The sequence below is a fragment of the Mustela putorius genome, unplaced genomic scaffold (genome assembly GCF_011764305.1).
Source record: "Mustela putorius furo isolate JIRA1106 unplaced genomic scaffold, ASM1176430v1.1 tig00000095_pilon_pilon_pilon, whole genome shotgun sequence".
NCBI classification, from domain to species: domain Eukaryota; kingdom Metazoa; phylum Chordata; class Mammalia; order Carnivora; family Mustelidae; genus Mustela; species Mustela putorius.
The window spans coordinates 37,894,312-37,921,181 of NW_025421280.1; the positions used below are offsets into that span (position 1 = coordinate 37,894,312).

Sequence of the window (26,870 nt, forward strand, 5' to 3'; positions counted from 1 at the left end):
AAGGGAGACGCCCAGCAGCCCCCCTCCCCAGAGGAGCCCTGCTCTGCTCCCCCTCCCCAGCAACAGCCCCGCAATCCTGGGCCCAGCGTGTGCAGCCTCTCTCCCACGCTGCATCGAGAGCAGGGAACAGGGAGCCGACCAGCGTCTGTACCCGCGGCACCCTTCCTCCTCATGCCCCACAGCAGGGAGTACGCGTCCTCAAACCACACGCGTGCCCACACGCGTGCACACGTGCACACACACGTGCACACTCACATACACGCGCACACACAGGCCCCCGGAGCAGCACGTGCAGAGACGGCTGTGCCCGCTGGGAGTCAAGCTTCCCGGCAACAGAAGAAAGGCCGCCCTGTCCCTCTCCCGTGAAACTCCCCTGAGGGAAAAATCCGGCGAGAAAACTCTAGGTGCAGTCACATCAAAAGGAAAAATTCTCAGCGCGCCCCGGTGCCCAGGCTCACTCGGGCTTCTTAAAGGGCAGAGAAGCGAAGCTCCGGCATCATCGCCCTCACCGCCACCCTGTCCCCGGACTCTGCTTGCAAGGCTCCTTTCTGGGTGCCCGGGACACCGCACGAGCCCACGGGCAGGGAGGCTCCATGCCCTCCGTAGGAACAGGCTTCCTCCCGGAGGCTCCCCCAGCCCCCACGCGGGACGCCTGCGCGAGTGAAGCACGTGCACTGCACACGTGGGGCAGGCGTGCGTGCGGGCACACGTGCGGGTCTGAGGACGTGCTCCCTGCCGGGAGGACCTGAGAGATGCATCCCAGGCCAACAGAAGCAGGCGGGCAGGGAAGGCTGGGGAAGCCTTGAGAACACAGCCAGAGACAACTCACAGCTCCGGGACCAGGGGATGCTGCTGAGTCACGGGCCTGACAGCCAGGGTCAGGGCCCAGACGAACGCCCTGCAGGGAACACTGGCTGCCCCCCCCACCCCAGGGGCCCTCAGGAGACCCCTGGGAGGCCTGTCCTCCCCCCACTCTCCCTCTCCCACCCCATCCCCTGCCCCACCCCCCACTGGGCACAAGGAAGCCACAGAGAGAACGGGAACACCGTGTTCGGTCTGGATCTGAGCAAGACGCCATGCTAGGTGCCGTTCCCATCAGCCTACAGCCCCCCACGGCACGCTCACGAGGCCTGGGGCCCACCGTGGCTACAGCGTGCGGGGAAGGACTGCGGCTGGCGGCCGTCCTGGGGCGGCTGTGGTACATCGCCTCCAGCTCAGTGAGCACCAGGGGCTCTGGGAGGGCCTGGGAGGGCGGGTGGTCCACCGCCCCCAAGCACTTCCCAGAAGGCCCAGCTGTTTGAACCGGGGTGGAATCCCACAGCCCTCCCCACCGGCCTAGCGGGCCGCCCTCCCGGCCTCACTGGCCCCAGGAAGGCCAGGGAGCGGCTGAGCTGCAGCAGCAGGTCTATTTTAAATCCCCATCTCAAAAGGGATTTTGAAGCACTCAAATGCTTCAGATATTCTTAGCCTTTGCTGCCTGAGAGCACCGCCCAGTGCCGGCCTTCTGAAGCGATTCCACGCTCTCATGGACACCCGGCTGTTCACGCCACTGTGACACACAAATCACGCTCCCAAAGTAGCAACAGACCCAGGAAGGCCCCATAAAACGCTGTAAACCTGAGGACGTCGACACTTAAAAAAAAAACAACGCTACCGAAATACTCGGAAATGGTTGCAATTAAGCTGCTGCAGACGCCGGAGGAACGAGCAATCAGGGAGACGGGCTTGAGTATGATGGGGGGGGCAGTTGCGCAGGCCCCAGGGCCCCAGACAAGGGCCAGGAGCAGGGGCGCCACCCAGCGGCCCCCTGAACCACCAGCCCAGGGACCAGAGGGGCCACACCCACCCCCAGGCTCTGGTGGCGGGGGCACCCAGAGGGGTCTCAGCCCCAAGGACCAGTTCCCACGACATGGCACTGGCCCTCTAGGACCCAGATAGGCACGGAGCCCCCTCTCTGCGCCAAGCCAGGTCCCTGTTGGGGGCTAGGGACCCGGGGGTGGGCGGGGGAGACCGAGGGCCCTGCCCTCCCAGGGTCCACTATCGGACAAGGAGATGCGCCAAGGTCACACGTAGCCAGTACAAGCGTGGGGTGCCCTGCCAACATCTTGGGTCCTGGGGAGAGGGTGCCTGAGCTAAGCCGCTGGGGTGGGGGGGCAAGAAGCCTACATAGAGGAGCCTCTTCCCACTGGCCACACTCTGTCAGCACGAGGCACCCCGTGTGTGTGATGCCCTCCCCCTTCAAGACCAGAAACCAAGACCAAGTTCAAGCTGCCTTCCAGAACATTCTTTCCCTCAGATGAACCGCTGCTGTGCCCGATGCCAGCCTTGCCGACTGCTGCCCCAGGGCTCTCAGGAGTGAGTGGGAGTGAAGGGGCGGAAGCGGGGGTGGGTAGACAGGAGGGGACGGGGTGCTGCGGCTGCAGCCTCAACCCCAAGCCACCAGAGGTCGGAGGCGAGCGCAGAGCAGTCAGTCCTGCCCGTTAGCCGCCCCACCAGCCGGGGGCTGCTACCCTTCATGTTCCTAGTGCCCTCTCCCTCACCTCTCTGGACTCTCCAGGCCACTTCCCAAGTGACCCTCTCTGTGACCGTCGCTGCCCATCACAAGCTCACACTTCGCCCCAAGCCGCCAGAGGCCAGCGCATCCTCAGGCAGGGCCACCAGCTAAAGCTGAACCTGCCATTGGCTGACACGAGCCAGCATTCAGCTGGGGCTCCTTTCGTGTGTTCTAAGGAAAAGGTGGGTTTTCTCCCTTTCCGATCCCTCTGGCCAGCAGACCCAAGCCAAAACACGGGCGTCCGCAGTGGGGGAGCCCCACCGGGGCAGTCTTCACTCTCCTCCTGCTGCCTCTCCCAGGGAGCCTCTGGGGCCATCACTGCTGGGATCCAGGAGTCCACGGAAAGGATGGAAGAACCTGGGAAATTTCCACGGCGCAGGCGGCACAGCCAGTGCTGAAGGGTGGGGGTGCCATCTAGTGGTGCTCGGGGGAGCCGCGCGGGGCTGGGATCGGAAACTGGTGCCAGAGCAGAGAGACAGCCCCTGCCCTCCAGCCCCGCCCCGGGGTGGGGGGAGGCAGCACTAGGAACCACCCAGACCAGTGAGCGGGGACCGCAACGCACACCACTCAGACATCACAGATGACCGCACACTTACACATATACACGCCCACACATGCTCAGACATACACACGTGAACTCACACCTTCACACACAAGCACGTATGCACAGACACACACTCTCTCGTGCACACATACGCACGCTCACACATTCACACATACTCTCACAATCACATGCAAACACACACACTGCACACACCCCAGCCTGTGGACCAGAAGGCTCTCTGGCGGTGCTCAGCCTGCCCCGGCCCACAGGGAGGAAACAAAGCGCTGGGAGCCGGCAAGCAGAGCCCCCAGGGAAGGGGCACAAGCATCTCACCCCGCCAGCTGCACCACCAGGCCCTGCTCACCGCTGCAGGGTTGGGCCGGAGCACAGCCCTTCCCCACGGGCCTGGACTAGCGCCTCACGGTCTTGCAGCCTGACCCTGCCATCAAGACGAGGGGAGGGGACGAGGTAACCGAGCTGTTGTTGGGCCCTCCTGGGCAACCCTGGGGTGACACTGCCTACCAGAACGCACCTCCACCCACGGGCTCAGGACCACACAGGGTGTGAGACTTGGGCCTTCCTGCAATGGGCATCACCAACCCCATCGATCTTTCTCCAAATGCCTCCTACAAGGTAAGTACCCCCAGCCAGAGGCCACGATGATCCAGAGCTGCAGCAAAGCCACAGAGACAAGTGAACTGCCAGCAAGAAGCGCTCGGAATCCTACCAGGATCCCAGCACACGCACAAGGTTAACGATACAGTGCAACGCCAAGGTCAGAGGGCCCCTGGCCTGCAGGACGGCGGCCCCAAAGATGCCTTCGGCTTCACCACCAGAATTTGTTAACAATGTCACCTCACGCAGTAAAGGGACTCTGTGGGCGGGATGAAGTCAAGGCCCCCAAGTGGGGGTGACCCTGGGGTCCTGGTGGGCCCAGCGTCCTCAAGAGGCCCTCATGAGTGGGAGGCAGAGGGTGGGCGTCCCGGAGATGGGCAGACCCTGCGCTGCTGGAAGTGAGGATGGGCGGGGGTGGGGGGGTGGGAGGGGGGAGACCCAGGCCAGCAAGAGGCAGGAGCCAGGTCTCCCCTGAAGCCTCTGGAAGGAACTGGCCCTGCTCAGGCCTGCGTTTAGCCCAATGCAACCTGAGTCAGACTCCTGACCTCCAGCAACGTCAGGGACCATGTGTGTTGTGGTAAGCCTCCAGGTGTGTGGTCACTCATTAGGCAGCCTCTGCCACGTTCATCCCCAATGCTTCCGCAGCCCTCCCTGTCAGACCAGGAGCCCCCTGCAGGAGAGCAGGGCCAGGATCCCACTGCGGCCACCTCAGAGGGGAGCCAAGGGTGGTCCTATAGCCAACGCCAGGACAGGGAGGCATGTCCTCCCCCCTGGCCTGGGCCTCCTGCTGGCTTCTGAGCCCTCTGCTCAGAGGGCCTGCTCCCACCCTCCCTTAGCCAAGGGCTCCAGGAGGTCCCAGTGACTTCCAGGGACCTGGAGATGGCCTTCCCCCATGCCTGTGGGCACAGGCTCCGCAGCGTGAGGGGCCAGCTTGGGTACCCGACTAAGCTGGGTCCTCTCCACCCCCACCCCCGCCCCGCCCCCTCCACATGCGGAGGCACTCGGCTGAGCTCCAGAGGCCACGGGCTGCTCCTGGGGCTCCTGCTCCCCCTCCCACTCCCTCTGGGCGGCGATGATCACTGTAACAACCTTCTAAGACAGCTGGGAAAAGGCAAGGAGATGTAAAGGACCAGCGGCGACATCTCTGCTGGGAACCGCAGGGAACAGAGGCGGCCTCACACAGAAGGCGGCACACGGCAGTCCCGCCAGTGGAAGGCGGATGCTCAGCTCCCAGAATCCAGACCACAGATGGCGCTGGATGTTCCACCTGGCCTGCAGGGCCCGTCGCTCACAGGATGGCCTTCCTTCAGGCCACCCTGCCAGCAGGGGGCTACTAATGCCCCCTGCCCCCCCAAGCTAGAGGCCAGAGGGGCAGGGAGGGGGAGGTGATGCGGGGAGGCTCAGGGCTCACAGCCAACCACTCCCCGGGGCCCACAGCCCCAGGGAGCAGCCCCAGCACCACAGACATGCCGCAGACACCGCCCCCACAGAGGCGAACCGTGAGCTCCAGGCAGCAGGAAGCTCACTTCTGGGGACGTGTGCCCCCTGATCCCCCACCGAGGCTGCCCCTGAAGCCAACGGGGCTGGACCAATGGGTCACAAGCTGCTGGAGCCCTTCGACTTGGGCCTGCCCGGCCACAGGCCTGAGCCTGTCCCCAGGAGCCCCCAGAAGGCGCCCCCTCACCCGTATAGCCCCCCGGAGTGCATGGGCAGCGCCCCCGCCGCGGCCTGGCTGCCGGCCGGCCACTCACCAGGACTTGGGCTCCCCGAAGTGCAGGTAGTTGATGCTGTACAGGTCCATGTCCTCCGTGTGCCAGGCAAAGGTGGTCTTCCACATGCCGAAGTACAGGTAGGGGGTGTTGACGCCCTCGATGATGGTGCCACACTCACGCTCCACCATGTCCAGGATGGTCCGCAGGCTCCCAATGTTCCACTGGGCCACATCCTGCAGGGCAGCGAGCACACGGTTGGTGGCGGCCCATCCCCGGGGGCCCGGCAGGAGCACAGGAAGCCTACAAGGCGGCCTGCGCGGAGGGCCCGAGAGGTCGCGGCCAGCCCCAACCCGGCCCACGTCGCAGCCCCACCTGCCGCGGGGTCTAAACCCCACTGGGGGCTCCTCCCACCTGAGACACCAGCCCCTCGGCCTGGGCCACGTAGGGCTCCCTCCGGATGCCACGCCGAGCTAGGCCTTCGTCACAGGCAGTGAAGGCCATGCTGGGAAGGCTGAGGTTTGGTTGTGAGTAATTAACGCGCCTCAGAGCCAATGACATGGAAGGAGAAAGAGGACCGTGGAGTGGGGCGAGCTCAGCAAAGGGGCCAGACCGGCCCTCGGGCACTTTCTGCCAGAGGAGACAGGCATGGCTTTCAGAACCAGGCAAACCAGGCCAGAACCCCTGCCCACCCGACTCATCTATTCCTCATGCCCAGACAGGTCCCATCTTGCCATGAGAGCTCATAAGATCCACATCGATCTGTTTCCAGTCCCTGGAGAGCCCCCCAAGCCTGAGGAGACACTGAGCGAGCGTCCGCCTTCTCTCCACCCCAAGCCCACCCTGCGCCACACCCAGCTCGGGCCCTTCCCGTTACAGGTTCTGGAACAAGCGGCTGGTCCTGGCAAGGTGAGCCCCAGGCAGAAGCCAGGAACCCCAACACAGACTCAGAAGCACTCGAGGAAAACAAAAAGAGAAATCAGGTTTCACCCAATTAAAAATCTCTATGCTTTAAAAAAAAACAAAACCCACCATCAGTAACGTGAAAAAGAGGGGCGCCTGGGTGGCTCAGTGGGTTAAAGCCTCTGACTTCGGCTCAGGTCATGATCCCAGGGTTCTGGGATCGAGCCCCGCGTCGGGCTCTCTGCTCAGGGGGGAACCTGCCTCCTCCTCTCTCTCTGCCTGCCTCTCTGCCTGCCTGTGATCTCTGTCTCTATCAAATAATTAAAAAAAAAAAAAAAAAAAAAAAAAGGTGGGAAAAAAAAAACCCACAGAAGAGGAGAAAATATGCGTGAGTCACCCATCAGGTCAGAGACTCGTGTCCTCTCCAAAGGTCTCATAACTACAGTAGGAACAATTAACCTGATTAAAAAGAAGGCAAAGAGCCACGCGGACGTTCCTCCACAAAGCAAGCGCAGCCGGTTTACCAGCAGGTGCAAAGAGGCTCGACGTCGTTAACTCCCAGGCAGGCTCAGGTCAAAACTGCAGGGCGGACACGACGTCACACGTGCGGGGACGTGCAGGGGCGAAGAGAAAGACGGTGACAAGCGTCGGGGAGGACGGAAGAAACTGAGCCCTCGGAGGCGCCCTGCTGCTGGGGACAGGAAACAGGGCGCGCTCCGGGGGAGGACGCAGGCCGTTCCTTGGAAGGTAAATGTGGACTTAGCACAGGAGGACCCAGTTGATGGCCTGGGGACATGCCCGAGAGCAATGACAACATCCGTCCGCACGGAGACTTGCGTCCGCACGTTCACAGCCATGCGACTCGCCACGGCCAGAGAGTGGAAACGACCCAAGTGAATGGACAGCACACGTGTCCAGCACGCATGGGCAGGTCACTGGGCCGCAGACAGGAGTGAGGCGCCCCTGTGTGCTGCCCTGGGGACAGACCCTGAGCCCACGGCACTCAGGGAGGGACCCAGACACAGAAGGCCACACAGGGTGTGAGTCCACGTGTGACATGCCCAGACCAGGCTCATCCACAGACAGGAAAGAGGCTCATGGGTGCTGGGACCCATGGGGGGACAGGGAGTGACTGCTGATGAGAAAGGGTTTCTTTGGGAGCTCACAGAATGTTCTGGAATTGATTGTGGTGATGGCCGTACAACTCAGTGAAATACAGTAGAAAGTACTGAACTATAAGCTCTACGTGGGGGAACTGGGTGGTGTGTAAACTACATCTCAATTATGCTTCCTCTGAAAAAGACAAAGTAGGTCAGACAACGGACAGAGGAGCAACCGATCCCCACGAGCACTAACTTAGTTGAACTCCGTGGACAAGAACGGCCCTTCGGACAAACAGGCATGTGACTTCCCCGCTTGTCCTAAGGCAACACAGAAACTTCAGCTCTTCTAACCCGGCAGCTGTTGGGATCAGAATCCCTTCCTGGAAGTCATGATTCCGAGTCGGGAAGTCGAACCGCAGGCCCTCACAGGGCTGCCCAGTGCCAGCCCGCGAGCACCAGAGCTTCATCCCAGCTGTGGCCGCATGGGGAGCGCCAACGACCGGGACTGTACACGAACAGCGGGACGGGGACGGGGACAAGGCTCCCGGCCACTGAGCCCTGAGGTCTCCCCGGGGCAAGGAGGAGGCCGGAAGGTCACAAACATCAAGCATGGGGCTTCCGCAGAGCCCCCAGGAAAATCGTTTTCCTCATGCTCTCACAGAGCAGGGGGCACAGCACCAGGGACCCCCCCACTGCTGGCCTCCTGCCAGAGCCCTTCAGGGAGTTGCCCTGAGCCTGGCTGGAATGGGGCGGGAGGTGAGGCCTGATCTAGGGCTGCTGCGACGGGTCCCTCCGGTCCTTGGCGGCCTGACATGGGAAAAAGGGCTTGGGCGGCTGGGCCCCTCTTGTGGGGTCGGGCAGCCCTTGAGGCCAGCAGAGGAATAGGGAGCAGTGGCAGCACCGACATCTGGAGGCGGCAGGCAGGACCAGCAGCCACAGCCCGGGTGGATGGACCAGATGGGCCCCAGAAAGCCCAGAGTCGCAGTCCCACTGCCCCCAGTCAGCCTGCCACGGGAATTCCTGCCCAAGGGAAAGCTGGCTCATGGTTCTGAACGCATCTGCATCCACACACAGGGCAACTGCTCACAGTACTGGAAAGTTCAAAGCCCTGGGGTGAGCTGCACGCCAGCTGAGGTATGCAAGGGCAGCGTAAGAGACCGGGCTATGCCCCCTCACGTTAGATGTGTCTGTGCTGACAGGGCCTCTGGGCCCCCGTCCTGCTGTCCTCGCCACACCCAAGGCGTGCACGTGGCAGGATGCCAAGTGACCTCACGAGCTTGTCACTGCTGTGGGCTCAAGACCAAGTGGTTGAGCTCAGGGTCCCAGGGAGAAACCAAACCTCCTGGTCCAGGACACCCTTGCTGGGGGACAGCCACATACCATCTGTATCCCTTCTTATGGATGGGGAAACCAAGGTCCAAGGAAGGGGAAACCACGGCCACGAGTCCGCTTAGTCCCTGACCTCCCAGGGCGAGGGCATCTCCCTCGGGTTCTTAAGGGTGCGCTCCCTGAGTCTGACATGCCGGCCCTTGGTGCCCGGCTCAGAGGAATGAACCTGCCCCCACCACGAACCGGGACCCCCTAGTTGGAAGGCCAGTGGGCCCCAGGTCAGACAGGCTCCCCAAGTCGGGCGAACCGCTGGGACCGACGCGGTAGTCACGTCCTTCCAACACCTCTCGGGAAACATGTTTCACCGCTTGTCCTGATGCGTTCAGGAGGGTCCTGATCCTTCTGAGGGGCCTCGTTCCCACCCACACCAGCACCCCCCAAGCCCAGGACGCAGGAGGCGCCCCCAGCTACTCTCACGAGGAGCATGGATGAAGGACAGAGCGATCCAGCAACAGATCCTTCAGAGTCAGGGCTCAGGGCGGCAGGGAGGGCAGCTGGGGACCCCCCCAGGGAGAGCCCCAGGGCAGAACACACACAAGAGAGAGGCAGGCTTAAGAGCTTAGAAATCAATGGGTCTTGGTAGAGCCATCCCAGGAATATCAGATGCACCATAAGGATTAATAAACGGTCCCACTCAAACCCCCGTCCTGCCAAACAGCGGCACCTCTGCAAGGCCTCCACATCGCGTCCCCACCAGGGTCTGGTCTGTGCCCCTGGACAGGCCCAGACCAGCATGAGGCCCCTCTGTTGCCCCAGGTATCCCCAGGGCCCTCACAGCCCAGCCCAGGGGCTAGAACTCAGGGCCCCGGAGTCCCCCAGAGACAGAGTGATAGCACCTGGAGAGGAAAGTACCAGACTAACTGAGCATTAGGATGGCCCTGGGAGGTCAGCTACAGACTTCCTGAGCTCAGATCAGGGTGGGGGGGCGACAGTCCCGCAGGACAGATTCTGCAAATCAGGAACACACCCGGATTCTTTCTTTCTTCACCTTGAGACTGAGCACGTGGTTGTCACCAGGGCCCAGACAGAACATCCAATGAAGCCGGCCACAGCACTGGGCCGGCACTGGGCCGGCACTGGGCCGCAGCATCTTGTACTGGATTGCAAGATTAAGTCCTATTCCCACGCCTCTCCCTCCACTGCCTCCCAGGGAATGGCGTCCCTCGGTCCCCCAGCGCATGGCGGGGCCCTGGGCACTCACATCATCGTACAGAGAGCCGCTGATGTCTGCCCCGTAGATGGGGGACACGAAGGTCAGGTTCTTCCAGTACTTGCGCTCCAGGTCATCGAAGTCCTGGTGCCGCGGGGTACAGTACCTGGAGGATGAACAACACAGCGACCATGGCCGTGGGGCCCACCCTCTGGGGCCCGGCTAGAGACAGGCTTTCCACCCACACCTTGGAGCCCAGCCAGGAGAACATGGATGTGGCCCTGGGAGAGCATTTATTTGGGGCTGAGAGGGTACGGATGGGTGGCAGGCACCCTCCTGCCCTGGAGCAATACCCACTCGTCACATCTCTTCAGCCACCAGGGCCTGGGGCACCCGAGTGGGAACACACACCGGGGACCACTGCAGCAGATGAGGGACGCGGGCTCTGAGGGTTGCCCTCCACCCTCTGCTCTGCAAATACCAGACCAGAAGCCAGGCCCTGTCTCGGGGGCCAGGACGGCAATCCCCACTGTGTCCCACTCTCTCTACACCCCCATAGTCAGGATCCGCCAAGGGCCTCACTTCAGGGTACCTAGAGGCCCTCAAGGTGTGATTCCACCTCAGAGACCGGGTCCTCAGGGCCCCCCCGGGACACCCGCCCCTCCCTGCCCCCCAGTCCAGCCACATACTTCTCGCTGTTGGCCAGGCGGCGGTACTCCCCGACAGTCATGGCCTTTTTCTGGATGTTGTACTGTGTGAAGAGGCCTGACTGGCCCGTGACCACCTGCTGGATGGGCGCCGGGATGACCACATCATCGATGTCATCGTAGGTCTGCCGGGGCTTCCACTCCTTTGGGGGGATGATCTGCGCGGCGAGAGGGCAGTCAGCGGCGTCCGCAGACGGAGGCCACACTGCCTCCCCCAGGAGACCGACGGCGGCTCCCCGGGCCCGCATCCGGGCCCCACACCGCGGCAGCACCAGGATCATCTCCACCCTTCCTCGGACTCCCAGGTGACCCGTGTGGGGCCACGGGCACTGCCTGCCGGAGCGCAGCTGTGCTGGCCTCCCGACACTGCCCGCTGGGCCCTCTACAGCTCAGCCTGGGCTCCAGGAGCTGGGAGCGGACCCCGCAGACCCCAGGGTCAGGCCCCCACGCACAGATGTGCCATCACAAAGCGAGCAAGCAGGTGAGGGCCCAGGGCTCCCACGCTCTCGCTCCGCGGCCACCCCACCGGCTGCGTGGAAGTCAGCACCGCAAGCCGGGCTCAGAGCCGCCCCCCACCCGGGACACCTCCAAGGGGCAAACACAGCTCTGGCTGCCAGAGGGACATTGGACAACAAAGGCCGGTGAGGGCCTTCCATCATGGGACGGAGCAGATGAGGAGACCCCATAGAGGACAAAGAAACTGCAGAGAGGGGACAAGTGCTACGTGCAAAGGACAGAGAAGAGCCGGTGAGACACCAGAGGCGGAGAGTGATAACGCCACAAACCCTAGGAGACAAGACCCAAGAAGGTCACTGCAAGGAACAGGGCGGCGATTTCACGGCGGCGGCAGGGCCCGCAGGCGACCACTCCCCACCCCAGGAGAGCCCCCAAAGGCCTGCAGGAAGGGCTCCCGGTCATGGGTTATGCACGGAGCTCGCCCAACTCGCCTCTTTGCCCTCCTGCTTCCCCTTCTCTTCTGGGCGAGGCCTCGGGGCCAGCCGGGGGCCTCCTGGGTACCCAGCTGGCTTCTGCGAAGGCCCCTGGGGCCAAGGGCTGGTCTCCGTCAGCCCTGGGAAGGCATCTGCAAACAACTCTCCTTCCAAGATGTCCAGTGGGTCACCCAGCAGCTTTGGGAAAAGGAACTAGACTGACCTGTTTTCTGTGCAGCAGCCAAGAACTCAGGAGGCCGAGGCCTCTGGCAGCTCAGGGCCAGCAAGGCAAGAACACCATGTCAATGCCCAAGGTGGCCAGCAGCTTTCAGAACAGCTGAAATTCATTTGCCGTCCCCAAGGAATCCCCGATAGACATCAGTGCGAGAAAAGGCTTTGCTTGGCCATGAAAACACGCATTCTCCAGTTGCCAATTAACAACGGGAAGGTGCCGCCTCCACGGTCAGCACTCGGGGATTTACTCCAGGAGCAGGAGTAAGTAACAGCAGGAAGCGGAAGTCAGAGGCTCCCACCCGGGCTGACCCTGCCACCAGCGGACACTGGGCCACATCTGGGGACATCTGTGACTGCCACGACAGGGGCTGCTCCCCCTGGCACCCAGGATGCCCCCAAAGGAATGACCCGCCTCAGTGTCAGCAGCGCGCAGGCTGGGAACCCCGACTCAAGGTAAATGGGGACGCGGCTGGTCCATCCCGGCTTTCGGGGGACGCGCCCCTCCCTGCTCCGAGGCCCCGCGGCAATAAGCCACATGGGGTGTCCCCGTGCGGCAGGAGGCCTCGTAACAACGGGGTGCTGGGGTCAGCCTGCCAAGTGACGATTTTCTTTCTAAAGATTTTATTTATTTATTTGACAAAGAACACAAGTAGGCAGAGAGGCAGACAGAGAGAGAGGGGGAAGCAGGCTCCCTGCTGAGCAGAAAGCCTGATGCAGGGCTCAACCCCAGGACCCTGGGATCATGACCTGAGCCGAAGGCAGAGGCTTCAACCCACTGAGCCACCCAGGCGCCCCAACAATTTTCTCATATTTTGAGGGAGAACTCTCAAGAGTCAGGTGGCCAGCTCACACACCCGAGACTGGAAATGCAGCAAACACGAACAGAGGGCCAGTGGCTCCGGCGTGGGAGATCCTTTCCCGGAGGAACGGGTTCTGGGCCGAAGGGTTGGGAGCCTGGGTGGCTCCTGAGACACATGGGTGGCGCCCCCTTGTCACAGAGAAGCCCATGGTGTTTCCTCCAGCTCCCCTGCCACGCGTGTTCGCCCCCCCCAGTTCCATTAGACGAAAGCTGGCCAGAAACCAAGGTTGCAAAATGAAGCAAACATGTCATCCCCAAACTGTCGGCCCCTCCTGGGAGCCTTGGGCTCCCCAGCCCATCTCCCCTGTTGCTCACGGGCACTGCTGTGTAGACAGCTGAGAACCCAAGAAGGGTGCTTCGGACGCACAAACTGTACTCGCGTGGACACCCCCAGGAAGGTTCTAGAAAAGGCCCATGACAGACAGCCACGTCCAGCGGGTCTAGGACCCCAAGCCCTTGGGGAAAGCACCGTGCTGTCGCCTGACGCCCTGGGATCTCCACAAGAGCCAGGTCTGCAGGGAGGCTCTCAGGCGAACCACCTCTGATGGCTGTCGCCGGCAGACACATGAGGCACCCTGCCTCCCCTCGGGGTGCGCTGGGCCAGCTCCTGGAGGGCATGCCTCAGCCAAGGTTGAGAGGGTCACATGGGCCACGCTCCCCAGGTGAAGGAGGGGACACCAGGCCGGTGGCTCAGGGCATCTGAGCAGCAGGGTTAAAAGGTATGGGGGACTCTATAAGAGGGAATGAAGTGAGGGGCTGGCTCTGCCCCCACAGCTCCTGCTCCCAAAGCCATTTTGCAGGTGGTAGGACTGGTTGCTGGAGAAGGCACCGGGGCACCGCCTGCCTGAGGGGACAGTCGTTAAGACTGTGCCCAAGCACTTGGCCCCGCCCACAAACCCCAGCACCACGCCCCTCCCTCACTCCCCCAACCCCAGGGCTTCCCAAGCTGCCGGCCTAGGGGGCAGGGACGTGCACAGAGCAGCCAAGGAACAAGACAGGGGCACCCCAAGAGCCCCAGAGTGGGGCTCCCCATACCCTCAGAGCCTCTTCTGACTCCAGACCCTGGCTCTACCTATACTGGCTAAACAGTCCCCAAGCCCAATTCCACAGCTTTTGCCGGGGGCTGGGGAACACAGCTGTGATGGAACTGAAAACCCCTGGCGCTACTCAGATGAACACACAAAGAAAGGCTGTCAAGACCACGGAGACCAGAGCGAGGGGATGTCAGCACCTGCAGAGCTGCCTCCCGGCCAGCAGGACACCACATCCCTTCTCCAAAGAGGCCAGCACCCCTGAAAGCCCAGGGCCCCCACCAAAAGGACAGGGGTTACCCAAGGCCCTGGGCACATGCCTGCCAAGCCCCCCCGTCTCCCCGGAGTGGCAGGGAGGCTGCTGGGCGACTCGAGGGTGCAGACACGCAGTCCTGGCCATGTGAGAGAAGGGACGTGTGTGTGTGTGTGTGTGTGTGTGTGTGTGTGTGTGTGGTCCACATGGCTCTGCGATCACCAATGTCCTTCAGCCTGTGGCTAGGTGCGACAGAACCCCGTGCCCGCCCCACACCGCCCGTTCCCTCCCCGCACACTTGGGCGACTACCAGAGAAAGCCACAGACAAAATCCCACGGAATAAGCTAAAAAGGAGCACACAAAACAAAAGGCAGAAGGAAACTCCTGCCTCAGGAGATATCCAGTCCACTTTCCTTCGATCCAAATAAATTAGTCAAAAATTACTCTACTGGGATTAGAACTTAAAGCAGGAACCCTGGGGCCCAAAGGAGCAGCAGAGATGAAGCGGGAAGGGGCAAAGGCAGGCAGAGGCGCATTCTGGATAGTTCTGGGAGACTCGGTCACAGGGGACACAGAGCCCGCAGCCACCACAGCACCGTGAATGGAAAACTCGAGAAACAGCCAGAGCCAGTGGGCCAGCCAGGAGAGAGGAGCCCCAGATAGTGAGACAGAAGAGACAGCTGGGATGAGAGCTGCGGGGTCACAGGGCCCTGGACAGAGCCATGTGGGACCGCGACTCGTGACACTTCCCACGAGGGACTCGAACCAGAAACACAAGGGCTCCTGCAACCTGGGAAAATTAGAAGCAGGCCAACAACAGGAGGCAAGGCACAGGAGGCCCCCTCCACAAACACACGCCCCACACCAGGGGCCCTCGACAGGGGAGAGCAGGTGGGAAACTGTCCCCTGACAATGGCCCGTTGGCCAGCCGGGCAGAAAACCCCCAAAGCCGCCAGAACCCAGGACCCAGGGTTTCCAGCTGACGGAGTCTAAAGGGAGGAGCAAAACTAACTCAACAGTAGAGGTTCTGGTCCCCAACTGTCTGGCCCACAGAACGCCGTCTCCATGCTGGTGTGCGGGGTAGGAAGCCTGCCCTGTCTCCCTGGGCTGAGATTAGAAACATAACCATAACAACGAGGGCTTGATACCCATTAAAAAACCACCCAAACCAGGTGGGGGCAGGAAGCAGGGGACACACTCCTCACTATCCCCAGCCGGGCTGCTTTTGTATGGCTCCTTGAGCCAAGAATGTGGCGTGTTGTTTTTTTCCATTTCAAATAGAGGAAAAAAACAACAAAACAAGAATGTTTGGGGACCAGTGAAAGTCCCGTGAAATTCACACTCGGGTGCACCGTAAGTGCAGACTGAGTGGCACACAGTCCCGCCTACCGGCTCGCAGGTCTCCTCAGTGGCCGAGCTGAGTGGGGCACAGAGACGGCCCCGCCCACGAGGCTCTTTGTGGGAAAAATTCCTTGACCCCTCACTCTTAAGAACAGAGAACAAGGCACCTCGGAGGAAGAGCTAGGCACACAGGCAGCCACCAGACCACACACAAGCAGGTTACAAACCCTCCAAACGATCGGGCGAGCAGTACCACACTCACAGCTTCCCGTGAAGCATTCACGGTAAAAAGCAACATGGGCTACGCTTGTCTGTGTGCTCCCACACCATGCACAGGCACGGACAGGCGCACAAGAGACATGCCACGGGAAGAGACACGGTTCACGGGGACCAGTCTCCCTGGAAGCCTTCCCGGACTCCCGACACCCTCCTGTCGCCACACACCATGGCGTGAGCCGTGCTGTGTGGCACCGCCACGAGGCCCTAGGGGTCCATTACTCCCAGGGGCTGGCCCCGGCCATCTGCCCCCCATGGGGACAGGGGCTGCGGGACTCATGTCTGCGTGCCAGGCCTACGAGAGAGCCTGGCACATGGGAGGAACTCCGTAACGTCCGTTGACAACGAGATGAGAGAGGCTCGGTGACCACTGGCACGGCCATGACAGGCCTGGGGACGCAGGGTTCCACACAGAGCCGAGCCGGTGGAAGGTGGCGCTGGGCCTGGGGCGTCACCCACCTTGGCCAGGCCCGCCCGGTGGGCTCCCTGGGACTCGATGTAGGCCACGTATTTGTTGAAGTCCTTAAATTCCTCCATGGTTGGGCGAAACGTCATGATTTTACAGCTCGGGTTCTGGGCCCCATGATCCTCAGACCCCATGGCTGCCGCGGAGAAGCTGTCACACCTGCGAGGAGAGGACAAGAGAGTGTGAGCGCACCAGTGCCGCCACCCGTCCGGTCCTGCTAAAAATACCCGCGGCCTGGGGGAGACAAAGGCAGGGGCCGCGCCGGGAGGCTGGGGCCAGCGAGGAGCTTGGGAGCCGACTCCATCTCTCCGCGCTGGCACAGAAAACCGAGAGGGCTGCAGCTAATTAAAAACAGAGGCGCCCTAGTTCTCCAAGCCAACAGAACCCTGGAAGCAGGAGTGCTGATTTCAAGCCGGGGCCCCGAGAAAGACAAGCTTTCCTGGTCGGGGCCTTTTCGTCCCGACCGGGTGTACCGGCGGCAGCTTCAAATCAGCGCATACACTTGGGAGCCGGGTGCCCGTGCCAACAGCAGCCCGTGTGGGGGCTCTCGGAGGGGAGTGAGGCTGGGCTCCGCAAGGTCACCCTCAGCTGCAACTGCGCCCGGAAGTTTCTGCGTAGGAGCCGAGATGTCGGGCCCAAGATTCACTACAGGAGCCCGCAGAGAGGCTGGGGACAGGCTCCTCTTGGGAAGGAGGGCACACATGCTATGGCGGCCCCCTCCTGTTCCAGGAGTTAAGGGGACCCAGCGAGGCAGTCGGGGACCCATCCCAAGCAGGGAGAGCTTGGGGACTGACTCTGGGGAAGGGTCCCCTGGAAAAGGTCAGAACCCAAGGGCATACAGACCCAAGAGCCCCGAAGACAATTAGCCAAACCCAATTTCCTGTGACACTCCCCCACCCCACCCCAGTAAGCGGGGCATGGGGGAGTCCACTGGCCCTGGAAGGGGGCTCCAGTGTCGCCAAGATGTGGCCGCAGCCTCCCTGAGGCAGTCCCCCTTGCAGGCACTAGAGGGCAGCATGAGACCAGAAAGCGCAGCTAAGACCGGTGGCATCTACTGGGTAGCTTCTGGGGGCCCCAGGCACCCCTTCCAGGCACTGCCCTCAACATCCCATCCCCCACCTGCAGGGACAGCGCTGGAACCAGGAGGACAGCACTAAGGCCCTGCTCCAATGACAGAGTGCCTGCCACTAAGGGCTCCTGAGGGTCCTGCCTGACGCAGGGGGCCAGCGCTGTCCTTGGCTGGGACCCCACCACGGGCCTCTGCCTCATGTACACAGCAAATCCCCAGGCTTCTCCCTGAGGGGCAGCCACCAAGCAGGAGTGTGCGTGGCACTGTGTGACAACAGTTCTGGGTGGAATCACAGGAAACCCCCATGAAAACAGCGTTGTAAAGGGGAAGGGGTCGTCCCCGGCGTCCCTCCAGAGCAGCGGGCGTCAGAGGACCTGGGCCACAGCCAGGCTGCCAAGCAAGAAGGCTGCCCCACGGGAACCCTGACGGCCGCCGGGACTGGCCACCACACCATGCCAACCCAGCCCCCTTCGCCTGCAGCCGGGACCCAGCACCTGCATCCCCGCCCAAGCCCCCAAAGCACCCGACCTCTCCCCTCTGGCCCACATGCCACCCTGTGGGGCTCTCCTACGGCCTCCGCAGCGGGCAGCAGCACACAGCGTGTCTGTCCCGGGGGAGTTCATGGCCTCGGGGATGCCCTTGACTCTGACACTCTTGGGAGCATCAGCATGGCCTGAGCTGGGCTGTCAGCTGTGCAGGGAGCCACAGAAGGGCAGGGTGGTGGCAAGACCTCCCCAGGCAGGGACCGCAGGTGACACACGGGACACCAGCTCAAACTAGAGGCCAAACCGCAGCTAATGCTCATCGGCCTTCCTCGGCCCGCAGCCCACGGGCCACCCACGCCTGCCAACCCCACACTCCGCCACCACACAGTGCAGCAAGCCCCCGGGGACCCCACCAAACACCCAACCTGTGCAGGTGAGCAACCCGCCTCTGGCTGGTTATAGTCGTCCTGGTCGCGGCCCCTGGTCCTGAGCCCTCAGCCTGCCGCAGACGGTGCCCAGGCTGGCTGGCAGCGGGCATATGAGCACGAAACAATTCCCAGGCCTGTTGTACATGACTGATATGGGCGACTCATCCCCTCCACACAAGCAGCTCATTTCACACAGCTCACAGAGGCCACCGGGGAAATCACGTGTCCAGGCCACACACAGGCAGGTGGCACAACCCGAGTCCCCAGCCCAACAGCTTCCAGATCTGGTCCGGCCGGTCCTGGCCAGCTGGCTGCTTCTCCCAGGCTAGCTCACGTGTGGCCTACAGGGGAGGGCACATAGCCTCCTCTGAGCACCTGGGGACAAGCATGTCACCTCCAGTGGGGGCTGCCCCGGGTCCGTCGGCCACCTGGCACAGTGGGGTGGCGTGGGGGGCAGAGGGCGCTGTGCGGTACACCCACCACGTCCCCAGGACCAGCTCCTCCCAGGCGGCCCCCGGGCAGCCGGGGGTCCTGCCCACACGAGCTCCCTCGCGCATCGCGAGTCACGACGCAGAGATGAGTTTCCCGGCTCGGAGGTGGAGAGAGCAGATGAGAAGACAGCAGGTGGGGCTTCTGCACATGCGCCGTGGCGAGACACGCTTCACTCCGACCGCCGGCATCGCCCAGGCGCAGCTCAGTGGCGGATTATGTGTGATTTTTTCCTCTGCCTTATTTGTGCCTTTGGAAATGAAGGTTTTGAGTAGGTAAATATAAAGAAGAAAATTAAAATGGTTTTATAATCCTCACACTCCATACCCTCGACACGTTTTTTGAAGGCAGGCAAATAAAAATCATACATGTACGTACTTAAGAAATGAAAAAGGAATCTCGGCAAACAGCAGCCCTGGGCCAACCTCCCGATGCACTGGAAACACAGCGGGGCCAGAGGACCGAGTGAGCGGCTCCCTGACAGACCATGCAGGCCACTCCGGAAAGACCACTGAGCTCTCCACAGGTCGGTGACACACTGGAGAGCAGGTGCATTCCCAACGGGATGAGAAAAAAATGAACAGCCCAGTTAATGTCTCTGATGGAAATACACACGCGGCCAACCAGCACGTGGAAAGGCCATCCGCACGATTAGCCTTCAAGGCCACGCAAACCCAAACCGCGATGGCAGATGCTTCGCCCCCACCGGGATGGCCGTAATCAAAACAACAAAAAAAAACAAAATACAAAAAAACAAAAAACAAAAAAAAACCATACAACAACTAGTGCTTGGGAGGATGCGGAGAAATCAGAACGCTGACACACAGCTTAGGGGCAGCAGGCAAGATGAGGTGGCCACCAAGGAAAACAGCCTGATGGTCCCCAGAAAGTCACACCAAGAATTAGCAGATGACCCAGCAATCCTATGCATTGAAAAGGGCCCAAGAGAAATAAAAATGTGCATCCACATAAAAACATGTGCAGCCATGTTCCCAGCAGCACTGGCTCCGGTGGCCAAAAGGCAGAACAACCCAGTGTCCATCCACTGATGGATGAATGGATGCCCACGGCGTGTCCCCACCACAGAGAAGCCACCCGGCCACGAAGAGGAGTGAGGTGCTGACATGCTGCCCCGTGCGCTCAGGGAGGGAAGCAGACACAGAAGGCTGAGGTCTGGAGTTCCTTTATGGGGTGATGGAAAGGTTCTGAAACTGACCATGCGGATGGTCACGCGACGCTGGGAACACACTAGAGACCACGGAATTTACACGTTAAGTGGGCGAACTCTACCTGTGAATTAGAGCTCTGTAAGCCTGCTGCAGAAAGAGGGGGAGGTGGGTGGAGGGCGGCAGGAAAGAAAGAGGAGGAACGTTCTGCCCTTGGAGAAACCAGAGCGGGTTTCCCTCCACTACCCTCCCCTAGAGATGTGAGCGCCCCGTGTGGGGAAGCAGCACACCCCACGGACACATGCAGGGATGGGGGTGGTGTCTGGACGAGGGCGGGCTGCGGGGGACAGTAGGAGGCGGTAGTTCGTGTTTAGGACGTCGCTGTGTTACTGCGAGGTGCAGCTGTGACGCCCGTAATGCCCTTGGAGATGCTTGGTTAAAATACACGCATGTGAGGGCGCCTGCGGGGCTCAGTCCGTGAAGCGTCTGCCTTTGGCGCAGGTCGTGATCCCAGGGTCCTGGGATCCAGGCCCGCATTGGGCTCCCTGCTCAGTGGGAAGCCTGCTTCTCCCTCTCCTCCCCACTTATGCTGTCGCTTTCAAATAAATAAAATCTTTTTTTAAAAATAAAATAAAATAAAACATCCGCACGTGTGTATGTACAACTAAAGCGAGCACGGCAGACGCGAACGCTTCTGCCCGCCAGGCCCTCCCTGGCAGCTGCCCGCCGGGCCTTGCACCCCCGCCCCGCTGGCCCCTGGGCTGCAGCCAGGCGCACCCTCCACCGGGGACCCCTTTCTCTCAGTCTCCCATGCTGGGAAGAGAAAGACCTGGAATTTTATCTTGAACTGGGGAGAAAGGATGCACAGCTCAGAGTGGAGCAAGGAGGGATTCTACTTCCAAACATCTCTGGATCCGTTTCCACCCCGCGCTGACACAATCACAGGAAACTCCTCCACGCTCAGCGGCCCGGAAGGCGCGTGTCTCCCCTCTCTGCACTGGCCCTCGCACACCCGGCACAGGGCGCCTGAGGAGCTGGGGATCCTCCTGGGCTGAGCTCACACCAGGCCCGACCAGGGAACAAGAGGTCTTAAGCACTGGGGCCAGAAGCTGCCAAGCCGGGGACTACAACGTCCCAGAACGGCCAATGAGAACGTCAAAAACAGATAAGGCAGCGTGAAGTCACTTGACACCTCAATCCTGGCTGCTCCCCCCAGACCCCAGCACGCTGGGCAGCAAGGGTGTGCTTGGCCCAAATTTAACATCAAAAGCGAAGGGGGCACAGGTCACACAGAGGTCTGGGGCGAGATAAAATTCCAGACAGAGGGTGGCCTGGAGAGGCGGCCTGGAAGGGAGGAGAGACCGCGGGGCGCAGTGGGGGCCGGCCGGCCAAGCAGGCCGCGTGGGGGAGCGTGTGCTGCAGCGGGCTGACTGGGAAGCTACCGGTGGCCCAGAGCAAGGACACAGGTCCCATTTACATCCTCAGAAAACCCCCTGTGGCTGTGGGCAAGAGACTACAGGCAGGGCCGGCCCTGCGGGCGCAAGACCTCAGTGGCCAGTCCCAGCCTGAGTTCGATGCTTGGCTGTCGCCCTCCTGAATTTCTCCCGTCTTAGAATGAGGAGCACTGGGGCTGCGCCTCGCCCTGGGCCCTGCAGGCCCTGCCGTCCGGCCTGGCTGCTCAGGACCAGCACGGAAGATGGCAGACAGGGGCAGCTCGGGACAACGGTGGTGAGGACGGGACTGGATGCGTTCCGATGACAGAAGCAACAAAACTCGCCAAGGACGAGGAAGGAGGAGCCAAGTACAGGGAAGGGGAGACGGAGGGCGCGGTGGGTGAGGGGGGCTGTTTGGATAAGACTGTGGTCGGACTTTGCAGATGAGGGGACTTAAGGACCCTGAGAGGCGGATGAGCCTGGACCATCAAAAGAGGGAGAGAGGAGAGACGTGATGGGGGAGCAGAGGCTGGATGGAGCCGAGGACGGGGCCCCAGGCCCGAGAGAGCAGGCAGGCCTCTGAAGCTGAAAAGAATCACGAAAATCAGTTCTGCCCGAACATCTCCGGAAGAAGTAGCCCCGCCCATGCCTTGCCTTTAGCCTCTAGGGTCACTCACACTCACCGCCTCCCAGAAGTGGATAAAGTCACCAGGTTCACAGCCACTGGTTACAGCAGCCAAGGAAGCTCAGCAGGTGAGCGTGCTTCTGGAAAGCTCTTCTGGAAAGCTCTTCGCGATTTCCATGCATGTGACCTCCCCAACCCCAGGCCAGCCCAGGCCCCCTCACGCAACAGGAACCCTGGAGCCCCCATCTCCCCGGCCCATTCGATCCGAGTGTCACTCGACTTCCAGCCACACGCTCGGCAGGCAGGAGCCACAGGCCTAGACCTGGGCCTGGCTGGGGGCTCCCACCTCCACCCTCGCTGCTCGCCCACACCAAGCCAGGCAGAAGAAACAGGGCAGCATCCTGAAGCCAGAGGCAGCCGGGGTGTCCATCGGGCATACCCTTTAACAGGAAGGGCGGCCTCTCGGTGGGTTCCCTGGCAATGACTTGCCTGAGCCAGGCCCCAAAACCTCGGGCAGGATTAGAAAGCCTCCCCCCTCCCTCTCTGCTCCTCACTCTGAGGCTAAAAGCGGGGGTCCAAACGCACCAGCAACCACCAACCGACACCCTCCAAATGGGTGAATTGCAAGCACGTGACTACATCTCAATAAAGCTCTTCATTTTTTTTAAGGTCGCTTGTTTCTTGACCCGATGCCCTCCTGGCCACCTGCAGCCTCACCTGGAAGCAATTGGACTGCAGAGCGTGGGGGCAGCATCCCAGCTGTCCTGGGCAGTCTTGGGTCACACCTCCCCACCCCGGAAGAGGAACAAGCATCGTCAGCCCAGGGATGTGTCCCAAGAGCAGAGACTCTGGACTGGACTGACCGGGGCTACCTGCTGCCGTCTGGGTCATTCTCTGGGTCATGGTCACCTAGGCCTGGGAAAGCCATCCTGGGTTACCAAACCACACACGCTGGCACCTGACCCAGGATCGTCTTCAAAGGCAGGGACTCACGAGCTGGGGACAGGCCACCCTGGCCACCCTGTCCACCCTGAGGAGTCCTCCACCACCATGGGCACCGCACTGCCTGGCTGGGTGGCCGTGCTTCCCACCCCCAACCCCACGGCTGCCACCCCCTCGGGAGCAGAAGGCTCTCGCTGTATCTGGACTTCAACCATGGGGCAGAAGCCCCGCAGATCCTGACAGTGGGGGTGCACCAAGCCGCAAGAGCTGCCCCCAGGGCTGGGTGAGAAATGCCTGAGGGATGAGCCCTCCCCTGCCAGGGGACAGCCCCTCAGCCAGCACATGCTCTGTCCGTCCCTATGGGAACCAGAGTCGGGGATAAGAGGGCTGCCCTGGCCCGGAGTCAGATGGGCTCGGAGACTGACCCCAAGGGATGATGGGGCCCAACAGCAGACATTTTCCAGAAACTGAATGGGTGGAACCCGCAGCTTTGAGGTTTTGACATTCAGTGTGCTGGAAAGCACGTCCTCGGAGCAAATGTAAGCTTACGAGGAAGGTTAACCATGAGGGAAGGATAACCTTGAGAGATATTTAAATCCACTTATCTTGAAAAGTATTAGGGGCCCCACAACATGAGGGGTGAACCTTCCCTGGGGACCCCAGTCCTTCCCGGCGAGGCCCATCCCCTGCCCCGAGGGGGCATCTCCCCTAGCTCTCTACCCCGGGCCCTCGCCTCCCCCTGCCCGCCAGTCTCCGAGCCAGGTGGTCTGGCCATCAGATGAAGCTTGAAGCTCAAAGCTCCCAGCCCAGCCACGGGCTCCCTGGCCCACCTCCACATGGCTTCTGTGCCAGCAAAGCACGGCTCCCGACAGGGGGTGACAGCAGAGGGGCCCGAGAGGGGTCCCAGGAGGGGCTTCCACTCCTTCACCAGGGATCAACCTGGAACCTACTGCGGAGGTGACACAAGGCCCCCCCAGCCCCCGTTGCCCCGCCAGCTGCGCGGGCCGTGACCCACGAGCAGCTCTGCGTGGGGTCGGGGCGCAGCAGGAGACCGAGTACGACGCCCTCTGTGTCCTCCTCCTCCACCAGAAGCACCTGGTACACCCCAGGTTCTCCACAAGGCACGGGCACAATCCCTGACTCCCGGAGACCACACGGCGGGGGGTTGGGGGGGACACCACCTGCTGACCCCAGTGTCACGAAGCCTCCGCTTCGTGGAAGCCTCTTCGTGGAGCCTCTGCTTCCGCTCTCTGGCCCGAGGAGCCCCAGCTGGGGGAACTTTGGTGCTGACCCTCCGAGCAGTGGAAAAATGAGCCGGTGGGAGCAGGGGGCCCAGGAGGACAGCCCACGAGGGCAGGCCATGGGCGGAAGCCTGGGCGCAGCCCGGGGAGGACGCCAGACTTGCTCCAGCATGCTCCCACCGACTTGGCCAACTGGAGATGGTCACAGAGACAGAAGGGGACAGAGCAGGCAGGGCGTCTCCAGAGGCAGGAACAGAGGCAGCCAGGGCCAAGTAAGAAAGGCAAGGTCTAGAGCCGCGAGGAAGGCAACATGGCTGGACCAGGTTCCCGTGGCACCGAACAGGTGGGGAGCCCCGGGCAACAGGCCGAGGACCAGCCTCATGCTGGTGTGAGAGTTACACAAAGTCCAAAAAGCCCAAACGAAGCATCACCCCGTGCGCTCAGTGCTGTGGTCGGCAATGACAAACCATGACAGACTAATAGCTTCAAACCTCCGAACGTTAGTAACTTGTCCTCTGGACGCCAGAAGTCTGTCCCGGATGGCATGTGGGCTGCGTTCTTTCTGAGCTTCCCTGCCTTTTCCGGCTGCCAGAGGCCCCGCCTCCCTGGCCCGCACCGCCCATCTCTCGGACTCCCACCCTCGGCCACCCTGTCGCACCGGCCCTTGTGTCGACCCAGGAACATCTCCCATCTTGGGGGCTGTCACGTAATCCCAGATGCCAAGACTTTTCTACCATGCGAGGGAATGCAGTCCCAGGTCCCCGGGAGTGGGCTGTGGACCCCTCCGGGGACACGGTTCAGTCTGCTGCAGGTGCTGTGGGAAAAACCCATCACACAGAGAAAGAAGGAACGGTCACCACATAGCCCCAACCCGGAGACTGCTGCCGCGGGGTCCATCTCGGGGAGATGCTTGCTCAGACGGAACCACTTTCTAGAAAATCAGAAACGGGACGGAGCATAAACGGGCCCACAACCCCTGGTGTCCCTGCAGTCTACACAGGCGTGGACAGTGCCCTGCCGAGAGGGAAGAGCGCCCTCCTCAGGCCGCAGTGTTAGATCCGCTGTGGGGGTGGGGAGCCAGACGCAGGGACGGGGTCAACAGGAGCTGTGCCCGCACGTGCGACCCCCGCAGACAAGCTGCCCTGCAACTCCACGTGGGCACTGGGGGGAACGGGACCCGGGAGAGCCGCTGCAGAAGCAGGACACCAGTAACTCAGAAGGTGATGCAGAGAGGGACCCCATGACCCAGCAGCTCCACGCGAGGCGTCCCCCCAAGAAAACCAAACCATACGTCCGCACAGAAACTTGTACGTGAATGTCCACCGCAACCTCAGAGTCCACTGACGGATGAACAGCTACACAGAGCGTGTCCCCCCCACACGCACACGTCCCGCGGCCGTGAACAGAAGCGAGGCGCTCGCATGCGTAGCCCCGGGGACAGACCCCCAAGTCCACAACTCAGACACAGACACAGAAGGCCACAGGGGGCGTACACATGTCCACATGTGTGACACGCCCTCAACAGGCTCCTCCACGGACAGGATGGGGGCTCCCCGGGGGCTGGGGATGGGGAAGGGGGAACTGCTTCCTGTACCTCACACATTACAAGATGCAAAGTTTCTTGGGGTGATAAAATATTCTGGAATTAGGTGGTGGTGATGACGGTTGCAGATCTGTGCAAACATACTAAAAATAAGTGAACTGTATACTTTAAAGGGTGACTTTTTTTAAAGATTTTATTTATTTATTTGACAGACGGAGATCATAATTACGCAGAGAGGCAGGCAGAGAGAGAGGAGAAAGCAGGCTCCCTGCTGAGCAGAGAGCCCAATGCGGGGCTCGATCCCAGGACCGAGATCATGACCTGAGCCGAAGGCAGAGGCTTAACCCACTGAGCCACCCAGGCGCCCCCATAAAGGGTGACCATTATGGTACGCAAATTACATCTGCGTAAGAATGAATTTTTTTTACAGAGTCCACAGCAGCCTACTGGGGACCTGCCAGGCCCCAGTAGACCAGTCCGGTTTGTCTCAAGGACTCCGATCTCCTCGAAGGCCCCAGGCCTTTTGGAGAAGGAGTCAGTAGCTTCATTCACGTCTCCCCGCTCTGCCAGAGAACCTTCTCACACCTTCCAGTCGTGGCGCCCAGTTTCTTCAGCTGTAGAAAGGACCGACTGTGGGTGAGGACAGGTCAGGACGAACGCAGCGAGGGACCACTAAGGGTTAATCTAGCCACGTGGGGAAGCTATGCTCACAGAACGTGTCCCACGGATCTGGGTGCAAAGAGGAGAGGGTGGACAAGTTCTAGAGAACTGGTTGCCTTACAACAAAGCACAACTTCTTTATTTTTTTTAAGATTTTTTATTTATTCAACAGGCAGAGATCACAAGTAGGCAGAGAGGCAGGCAGAGAAAGAGGGGGAAGCAGGCTCCCCGCTGAGCAGAGAGCCCGATGTGGGGCTCGATCCCAGCACCCTGGGATCATGACCTGAGCTGAAGACAGAGGCTTTAACCCACTGAGCCACCCAGGCGCCCCACAACGAAGCACAACTTTGAAGGGTAAAAGCAATCAATATCTTAGGAGACACAGAAGAAACCCTTTCCAAATCCCCCAGCCCCAGCGAGCAACAAGCAAGCCCAGGTTAAGGACGGTGCACCTTTTCTCGACAGGACTGCACGGTAAACACTCTTGCCTCGGCAGGTCACACTGTCTCTGTCACAACTGCTCATTCCGTTCTACCATCGTGAGGAGGAAGCTGACAGAGACGACATGTCAATGAATGCTGTATGCTGACAAAACTTTATTTACAAATCCAAGCAGTGGGCCAGATTGGTCTGTAGACCAGTTTGCTGACCCCAGAACCAGACGCCCAAAGTTTACCCTTTAAGAAACAAAACCTCTACTTCACCCCTTCTAAAAGGGCACCTGA

General features: G+C 61.2%; 1 protein-coding gene across 9 annotated transcripts in view; it reads right to left on the reverse strand.

The window, feature by feature from the left end:
• Positions 1-26,870, reverse strand: part of KDM4B (lysine demethylase 4B) — a 132,031-nt gene that overhangs the window by 69,159 nt on the left and 36,002 nt on the right. For 3 of the 9 annotated variants that reach the window (XM_045086064.1, XM_045086059.1, XM_045086058.1), the window contains exons 1-6: positions 18,914-19,048; positions 18,527-18,785; positions 16,058-16,223; positions 10,657-10,832; positions 10,019-10,133; positions 5,465-5,658 (exon numbers count right to left, since the gene is read on the reverse strand). In XM_045086064.1, the coding sequence (XP_044941999.1) occupies positions 5,465-5,658; positions 10,019-10,133; positions 10,657-10,832; positions 16,058-16,223; positions 18,527-18,603 (728 nt within the window). In that variant the 5' untranslated portion in view covers positions 18,604-18,785; positions 18,914-19,048. Of the gene's footprint in view, positions 1-5,464; positions 5,659-10,018; positions 10,134-10,656; positions 10,833-16,057; positions 16,224-18,526; positions 18,786-18,913; positions 19,051-26,870 lie in introns of those variants that run through there. The other 6 variants (XM_045086060.1, XM_045086050.1, XM_045086053.1 and 3 more) reach the window with 5 other exon arrangements.